General features: G+C 42.8%; 1 protein-coding gene across 1 annotated transcript; it reads left to right on the forward strand.

The window, feature by feature from the left end:
• The first annotated feature begins 2,445 nt into the window (after positions 1 to 2,445).
• LOC102000159 (histone H1.3) lies at positions 2,446 to 3,111 on the forward strand. The gene has a single exon (XM_005354944.3). The coding sequence runs from the start codon at positions 2,446 to 2,448 to the stop codon at positions 3,109 to 3,111; it is 666 nt and encodes a 221-aa protein (XP_005355001.1).
• The last annotated feature ends 6,554 nt before the right edge of the window (positions 3,112 to 9,665 follow it).

The following is a 9,665-nucleotide window of genomic DNA, read 5'->3' on the forward strand; positions in this document are numbered from 1 at the left end:
TGTAGACCAGGCTGGTCTCGAACTCACAGAGATCCTCCTGCCTCTGCCTCCTGAGTGCTGGGATTAAAGGCGTGCGCCACCACTGCCCGGCAAGTCTTTAGATTTTAGGATGCCCAAGAACCTGCCCTGTAGGAGAAATCATGAAACTGCTATCTCTCAGCTGTTTCTATGGAAATGGTGTACATTTGTGTGTATCTGTCTAACGTGAAATCTATATAAGATGAAGTCGTAAGTTTCATGGCTGTCATTTAGCTTAGGAAGTTTTTTATTATCTCTTTTTAATCTCTATAAAACATTTCAAGGATTACTTAAGTGGATAACCTCCTCTTTCAGGATATAAGTAGATTTTGGATTCAACAAAACCATCTCTTCGATGTTACCCTCCAGAATAACGAGTGAAAACTGAGTGAAGGCTCTTGTGGTTTCCAGTTTGTGGTCCCTGTGGTTGATTCAGGCTTTAAGAACCTCCTTCTTGCTAATTGTAGTCATGAGAAGTAGCCAGGCCACAGCAGTCAGAAAGGTAACTGTACAAGTATGTCCTCTCTCTGTAAATACATGGAAGATTTCTTGGTGAAGTCAAGTGTTCTGTAATGTCTTACATCCAGGAGCATCAGAGATTACCAAAAAAATTAGGAACCAGTATTTAGTGGTTCTAATATATGGGAATTAAAAAAATTCAAATTCAAAGACTTGTGCAAGAATGAAATGGTAACATATGCTAAGTGAATAAATATAAGTGTGCAACTCCAATAAGTAGTAAGCAACTGCTACCGTGTTCACAGAAATGAATGCAGCTATGAGAATTTTCACATTGGAACTTTAATCGTGTCTTCAGGTGTAGGCAATGCAAAGGTATGCATAAAACAGGAAGGGACTGGACTGCTGTACTCCCGGTGATGACTGCTGTGGACAGTGACGCCGGAGATGACACGAACAGCTCCTTCCGTGTACCTGAAAAATGCCACATAAGGGAATCACTGAGTGGTTTAGATCCAGTCTGATCAGCTGAACAATTCTGTACATAGCATATATTTTTTAATGACTTATATCATCACATGTTCTTATAGCCCAGAGACTTGATTATTTTGTTTCTGCCGAATAAATGATCATTTTTCATCATGCCCTGTTAGGTGTGTGTGGTTAGATAAGTAAGTGTGAAGAGAAAGTATCTTTAGCACTGACTAGTCTGTCTTGTGTTAACAACCTAAGGATATCTTTAAACCATTAACTTTACACCATAATGAGATTTGGTGAACATAAAGATTATTAAAATATAACACCAAAACACTTTTTTTTTATTTGCTTGACAAACTTGGGTCTTCAGTGAAATGAGTATTTGATGGAGAATATTACCTTTCTGCTTCATTATCCAATAAAAATCCAACTATTTCACCTTCATTTCATTGTAAAGTAACAGAAATAAGTGTTTTCAAGTCATTAATGCTTATTCTGAAATAAGTTCTCAGGCACATACAACCAGCTAATAATGTTGCTTGTTACAGACTGTATTATATATGTAATATATATACTTCAGCTGTGCTGAAGTCATGTGTTTTTTAAACAAGGAATGAGGGGTTAAGGCAGGTTATATCCCACTGTTCCTCAGGTTCCAGTTGCTAGACTTATGTTCCTTCTTCAGATAGGTTTATTTTTTCCATGAATGTGAAGTGCTCTTCACTGCTGTACTGACTGAAGAAACGTGCTCAGAGCTCTTGATCTAGAACGGCACAGACTCATCCCACCTTCACAAAATGGTTAAATCAGTAAACCATGGAAATCGAGCCGAAATTACACATTGGTATCTCAAATATCTTAAAAAAAATAGATATTTTATACAATAATTATTCCCCAGGCACGCACAACTTTCCCTTCTAGTTCCAATTCCTAGAGCTTGGTGCAGACAGCCCCGGGAGTGTCTGTGTTGTTGCTTCCGAGAAAAACCCGAATTTCCACACATATTTGAGTAAAGATAAGTTAATCTATATATTCTCGAAACGATAAGAATGTGCAGAACCATGTTCTGAAAGAAAAGTTTGCGAATGATGGCGAGAGTAATGGTATTTTTAAGGAAAACCTTAAAGTTGTCTCAATTTACGTGAAGTTTGAAAGAGAGTTGGGGCAATCAGAGATGTTTCAGGCTGCCGATTTTGAATTTAGCCGTACAAATTATGGCAAGAATGAAGCCTACAGGCTCCCGGATCAGTTTCCCCCGAGTCCCCAATTATTTCGTGCTCATATTTCTTATATTTTTACTCTTTTTTAAGAGGCAACAAACACAGTCACAGGGCACAGCTGAAGATCCCTTCTCCGGCGGCGCGGCGCACGGCGCAGGGAACCAATCACCACGCAGCTTCTCTCTATATAAACCCAGAGCCTTCAGCAGTGGGAACAACCCTCTCTGACAGTTTGCGCTTACTTTTAGCTTTTCTAGCAAAGGTACTAAACATGTCTGAGACCGCTCCTGCAGCGCCTGCTGCTCCCGCACCTGTGGAGAAGACACCTGTGAAGAAGAAGGCGAAGAAGACCGGCGCCGCGGCTGGGAAGCGCAAGGCGTCCGGACCCCCGGTGTCCGAGCTCATCACCAAAGCTGTGGCCGCCTCCAAGGAGCGCAGCGGCGTGTCCCTGGCCGCGCTCAAGAAGGCGCTGGCTGCTGCCGGCTACGATGTGGAGAAGAACAACAGCCGCATCAAGCTGGGGCTCAAGAGCCTGGTGAGCAAGGGCACCCTGGTGCAGACCAAGGGCACCGGCGCCTCCGGCTCCTTCAAGATCAACAAGAAGGCGGCTTCCGGCGAGTCTAAGCCCAAAGCTAAGAAGACCGGAGCTGCCAAGGCTAAGAAGCCCGCGGGCGCAGCCAAGAAACCCAAAAAGGCGACTGGTGCTGCCACACCCAAGAAGGCCGCCAAGAAGACCCCGAAGAAGGCGAAGAAGCCCGCGGCTGCTGCAGGCACTAAGAAAGTTGCCAAGAGCCCGAAGAAGGTGAAGGCAGCTAAGTCCAAGAAAGCAGCAAAGAGTCCAGCAAAAGCCAAAGCCCCCAAGCCTAAGGCCACCAAGCCAAAGGCGGCCAAGCCAAAGGCCACCAAGGCGAAGAAGGCCGCCCCCCGCAAGAAGTAAAAGTGGCGCGTCCTACTTTGAAAATCTCAAACGGCTCTTTTCAGAGCCACCCACAGATCTCATTCAAAAGAGCTACACTCTTCTGTGTAATACATTGCCTCTTGTGTCATTGGTCAGCTGAGACCAGCTATACAGTTTGAAGCAAGGCAGTTAATTCTGTGCCAGCTCATACTTTGGGCTACATATGGGTATATAAGTGCTCGTTTAATGTTAAACAGATGTGGTTGCTTCATCTCCATTTTGATCTTTGCAAAAGCAGTAATTGAGAAGCATTGGCTGTGAGTGTCCAGGAGCATTTTTACACTCGCAGCGTTGGCGGGAAGTCCTTGTTTCTGGCGCCTAGGCGTGGTTAATTATCTTCAGCAAACCAATCCGACAGTGGGGTTACATGCTGGACCTGAGTCTGAGCTTTCCTTTCCAATCTGTCTACAGACGGAGGTTTTGAGAAGTACCCAATCAGGACATCCTGTCAGTTATGAGTGGCAAGCGTAGCACCAATCAGCTCGCTTTAACTGCGTTTGTGTCCTCTAAGGTGGATTTTCTTTCCTTCCCCGCCCCACTGCTTGTCCCTGAGCTCTGGAATTCTGTCCAGGGTGTGAAAGGTTGAGGTATTAAATTTTTTATTTTTTGTTTGCCGAGAAATTGGTGAAAGACCTTGTATTTCTCCTTTGCCTCCCCATCTGAATGTTCAGGGACTGATCACATGTCACTGCTTAAATTTGTAAGCTGTGTTAAACATCCTGATGCCAAGTTTTAGTAAAATGAAGCTCCTTTGGCAATTCATACACCACGTTGCTTCCTGAGCTTACCTGTTCTTTAGTGAACAGAGCAACAATGTGAAGAAGGAAAAACCATTTTGGTGGACTGCCTGGTTTGCAGGTGGATTTATCAAAGTTAGGGGGGGAAAAAGCTGAAATGAATTTGGGGTTGTCTTTTCCATTTCATTACTGTAGGTAAAGGTTTGCTTTCCCCCCCCCCCCCCCCGGTGGGAGCCTGCTTTCTTTTCACCCTGATGTAAAAATTCTACAAATGATTTTACTGGAGCTCCTGGTAACGAGAAATTACTGAATACTTCAAAAATATTTTTTTCATTATACATACTCGTGTGTTGGGAGGACAGCGTGCCGCCGTTTTCTTTCTGCATGCGGGTCCCAGGCCTTGCAGCTATTACATGCGGGGGCCCGAAAATGTGAGCCCATTCCCACTTTGACCAAAGGTCAGAGAGTTCTAAGTTACCTCCAGTTCCTTCAGGGTTATTGTGCCTACAGGTAGAACGGAGAATTCTGCTCTCTCAAGGTTATAGTCAACAGGTGTGGCTAATATTCAGACCCTGTACTCCAGGAATAGAGAAGTAGATCTGCTCCCATCTCAAAAGTCTAGGGATCCTACTAAGGGTCCAGTTCCTTTATGGAGATACAATACATTTTACCCAGTCAGTGGTTTGCCTACAGAACGTTTTGGTCTAGGTTGTGAGCCTGACTTGTTTTGTTCTAGCAACAATGACTGTATCCCACAAATTTTAATTGGTCTGTTCATTTCCTTGTATCATGTTAGGTAGATTTTTTTTTTGTATTACTCCTACCTTTTGGGGTCAGGGTGTTAGTACTCATGGGAATTCCCTTCCGGTACTATTCTGTTTCTCCATTTTATTATTTTCATTCACATCTTCATATTCTTTACTAATATTTTCTAAATCCCCATGACTCTACCCTGACAAGAAGTGTCTTTGTTGAGGCTGGTCCCTGACAATCACATGTGTATTCTTATAAGCCTACATTTCAACCTAGCATTTCCCTTAAATGAATAGTGGACCCCTTAGAGATGGTTCAGTAGGTAAAAAATCTTGTAGACAATAGTGAAGACCTGAGTTTAATCCCGGGACCCATACGATGGAATCAGACATCTGCAAGATGTCCTTTGACTTCTAACACACACACACACACACACACACACACACACACACCAGATATAGTTAAACTGTAATGATAGGCACTGAATTTGAGTAATTTCATGTAATTAAAAAAATAATTTAAAAGGATGGGTAGCTTCCTATTACATTGTAATGTGCCTGTGACGTGGTCTGTGTAATCAGATGTTTGCAAACTCTACAAGCTGGGCGGTGGTGGTACACGCCTTTAATCTCCGCACTCTGAGGCAGAGGTAGGCGGATCTCTGTGAGTTTGAGGCCAACCTGATGTATAAGAGCTAGTTGCAGGATAGGCTTCAAAGCTACAGAGAAACCCTGTCTTGAAAAAACAAAACAAAACAATCAAAAAAAAAAAAAAAACCAACAACAAAAAACCCAACCCAGAATATTCTGCAGTTATAGTGTCTCCAAATGAAGTTGGTATTCTGCTGCAGGAGTTATCTGATGTTGTTAATATGGGGGCCAGCCATGATAAGCTAAATATGGACAGGTCACCCAAAGGATGTTCTTTGCCAGAGTAGAATTCGGCCATTGATAAATTTAATAAGAGGCCAGTGTCTCAGTATTTTACCCTGAAGCAATGCCTGTTTGCAGGAGGAACCACAAGCTGAGATTACCCGACCTCCACCCAAGAACACACCAAGCAAAGGAAATGTTTGGCATTCCAACCTTTGTGGATAGGGTCACGTGACAGCACATATTCACCAGGACACCACCCTAGACAGATGTCAGCCAATCAGAGCTCCTGAACCTCAAAAACCCCTCACCCCCACCTTTACTAATATAAAAACCCAATTCTAATCGAGTCCTGGTTCTCTGGTTATTCCAATATGTTGGACTTGCAGAGAGACCAAGTTTGCAAAAATGATTAAAATAAAGGCTAGTGACAATTTTTCTTATTTTGCATACTTTAAGTACTTAAAAATCATTGTTTTTAAGAATGTATGTTTAGCTGGGTAGTCGTGGCGCTCGCCTTTAATCCCAGCACTCGGGAGGCAGAGGCAGGGGAATCTCTGTGAGTTCGAGACCAGCCTGGTCTATAAGACCTAGTTCCGGGACAGGCTCTAAAGCTATAGAGAAACCCTGTTTCACAGCCATTCGAAGTTGTGGCCTGTTGAGCAAGTATTCAGCAGGACGAGGCCAAGTGGAAATGCCCGTGGCCCTGTTCATGTCCTTTAACCCACTGCTCAGGAGACAGAGGTAGGCCCATCTGTCTTTACTCGTTTCCCTCTGTGAATGTGCATTTGATTGAATTTATAAAGTCCCATGAACTGAATAGAATACTGTCTGATATCAATTGGATTTAGAGATTTAAATTACATATATCAGTTTATATTAAAATGTATGCGAAGACAATGTGGATATTTTTCTGACCCTTTTCTCTATGGCCTCATTTATTATCTATTCCCTGGAGGCCTTTTCTTTATGGCCTCGTTTATTATCTACTCCCTTTTCTGCTGAAGCATGTAACTCTAAATTTAAGGGAAATCTACAAAATAGAGAAATGCCCATATGTGAAATGTCAATATTTACAATGTGTGAATGCATTATAATGTGTAAAAAAGTAATTAAAAGGTATTTCTGAATTTTCTTGCATTTTGGCTACCATTTCTGTTTTTTTGAGACAGGGTCTCTCTGTAGCTTTGGAGCCTGTCCTGCAAATAGCTCTTGCGGACCAGGCTGGCCTTGAACTCACAGAGATCCACCTGCCTCTGCCTCCTGACTGCTGGGATTAAAGGCGTGTGCCACCACCGCCCGGTGGCTATCAGTTTTGTAAGATAAAAAAATTTATGGCTATTTGTGGATTACCCAGTAGCTTTTTTTTTTTTATATATATTCCATCAAGGCCATATAAAATACTCTAATAACAAGGGAGATGTATAAAATGAAGTAGCATGTAGGTAGTTTTACATAGCACAGGAGTCTTTGGTTCCAACCCATGGGTAATTTCCACATTTCATTCTTCAGTAATAAGCCACTGCTAGGGACACAATTATATGGAACTGTATGTTCTCTGTTTTAAGACCACTTTAAACCTGACTCTGGTGGAAGGAAAGTACATACAGATGGGCTAATGATTTGTTTGCTTAGTTACCTAGGTGCCATCCAAATGACGGGCTCAGGAGAACGTCTCAGGGTTTTGGTGTTTTTGAACACCTGCTCCTGCTACAGCGAGGAGAGGAGGAGAGCACTACCCAGCACCACTGTGTAGAAATACGATCGGAGGGAAAGCCTATGAATGGCTTCTGGTGTGCTATGTAAGGAAACCCAGCCAGGCCTCTTCCTCATTCTTTTTTGCCTCCACGTGGCAGCCTTCTCTCTGGGGCTGGGCAGAACTTCATAACGAATGATGCTGTGTTGTGATCGACTTTTGGACAAATAAGGTTTGCGGATTTTTAAAATTATCATCCTCATCATTAGTAGTCTTGTTAGCTGCAAGAGTAAAAGGTTGATGAAGATGATGTTTAGTAATTACTGCTTACTTTGTACGAACTAGCTCTGGTTTTCCTACACTGGGGAAGGTACATCCTATTTCCTAACCCTTGTCTTAGGAGGAGGTCGAGAGGAGAACCGCAGGTAAGAACTTTTATTTCTGAAGCTCATACTTAATTCAGTATATTTCTTTTATTTAAAATATTTTTGTTCCTAAAGTGGTGGTGCACACCTTTCATCCCTGCACTTGGGAGGCAGAGGCAGGCGGATCTCCATGAGTACAAGGCCAGCATGGTCTACAAGAGCTAGTTCCAGGATAGGCTTCAAAGCTACAGAGAAACCCTGTCTCAGTGGGAAAAAAAAATGTTATATTTTACTATTTCACTTTAATTCGAGGCAGGGTCTCACTATGTATCCTAGCCTTGCCTAGATGTATCATCACCTGGTATAGACTAGGCTTACTCATAGAGATTGTCCTGCCTTTGCTTGCCAGTTCTGGGGTTTAAAGGTGTGTTCCACCATGACCAAGCCCAGTTTTGAGTTTCTGAGACAGGTCTTTGTCACTTATCCCATGATAGTCTTAAGCTCATTATATAGCTAAGGATAGCCATGAATTTTCATCCTCCCTCCATTTCTCAGGTTCTGGGATTACAGGTATCTTCCATTTTGCACATCTTCTGACACTTTAATGTTGGGGCATTTTGAATTAAAAATGTGCCTGTAAGCCTGAAGTGACCATACAACATTATGTATTTCTTGGTGAATGCCCCACAGATGGTCATCTTTTGGATAAGTATCAGATCGTATGCGCTGATGTGTGCGCCAATCAATAGCCTAGATATGGTTACTAGTTTTATATTTATTTATTTATTTATTTTGGTTTTTTCGAGACAGGGTTTCTCTGTGGCTTTGGAGCCTGTCCTGGAACTAGCTCTGTAGACCAGGCTGGTCTCGAACTCACAGAGATCCGCCTGCCTCTTGGTTACTAGTTTTAGATGTTTCACTGTGGGAGGAAATATTTAGAGTTGGAAGTACTAACCATTTCAAATTTTTTATTTTTAAATTAGAATTTAAACCCACAGTGTGAAAACCTGGAGAAAACTTTTAAAGATACATTTTTATATTACTACATGTTGAAAATAAAGTAACCAAGTGTTATCAGCCCCCCCAACCCCAACACGAGGTATTTAGATACTTTAAAAATGTCTTTATGTTACTAGTCATTTTGAGTTTAGTAAAAGATATATATAATTTTCAATATTCACATATATGCCCAAGAGGCCAGCTGTTGCAGCATTCAGTTCATCTTGAGGATTTCAATCTGTCATAACATAAATGTTTTGGTTTCCAAAAAAAATTAAAAATAAAATCAGCACTCCTGAGGCTGATGCAGGAGGATCGCATGAGTCCAGCCAGGTCTACAGAGTAGACTTCAGGACAGCCAGGGCTGTTACATAGAGAAACCGTGTCTCTGGGAGGCAGAGTGTGTGTGTGGGGGGGGAGTACAGAGGGTAAGACTGCCTCAAAATGAAAAAAGGACAGGTAATTAGATCTTAGGAAATTTGTTAGGGAACATCATCTTAAAAGAACCTCCTGGAACATGTAGGTACATTATCCCATTAAAAGGATAATTATTTTTCTTAGGTCTTTAGCACATCTTAAAAACAGTTTTTTTTCGGGGGGGGGGGTGTCCTTTAGCCAAAGGATAAACAGGCAATGTTCTAATCTTTAATCCATGTTTCTTATCCAAGGCCAGATTAGAACACCAACTTCATTCCACTGACAAAGAGGATAGCCCAAGTGTTCTTGTACTTAAAAAAAGGTATGAAATACGGTGATACCCGGCTAAGTCCTGTCTATTAAGGCTCACAGGCACTACAGCACCTTTTGCAGATAATGGGAGTTGGCTCTTAAAAGAGCCTTTTTAGTTGATCACGTGCCAATGTGGGAAATGTGCTCAAGCCCTCTCCCCGCGGATGCGGCGGGCCAGCTGGATGTCCTTGGGCATGATGGTGACGCGCTTGGCGTGGATGGCGCACAGGTTGGTGTCCTCAAACAGACCCACCAGGTAGGCCTCGCTCGCCTCCTGCAGCGCCATGACGGCCGAGCTCTGGAAGCGCAGGTCGGTCTTGAAGTCCTGCGCGATCTCGCGCACCAGACGCTGGAACGGCAGCTTGCGGATCAGCAGCTCGGT

The sequence above is a fragment of the Microtus ochrogaster genome, chromosome 16 (genome assembly GCF_000317375.1).
Source record: "Microtus ochrogaster isolate Prairie Vole_2 chromosome 16, MicOch1.0, whole genome shotgun sequence".
Lineage (NCBI taxonomy): Eukaryota > Metazoa > Chordata > Mammalia > Rodentia > Cricetidae > Microtus > Microtus ochrogaster.

What these genes read in the sequence shown, in the direction of transcription:
- LOC102000159 (XM_005354944.3), top strand. Translation starts at nt 2,446, where the DNA reads ATGTCTGAGACCGCTCCTGCAGCGCCTGCTGCTCCCGCACCTGTGGAG.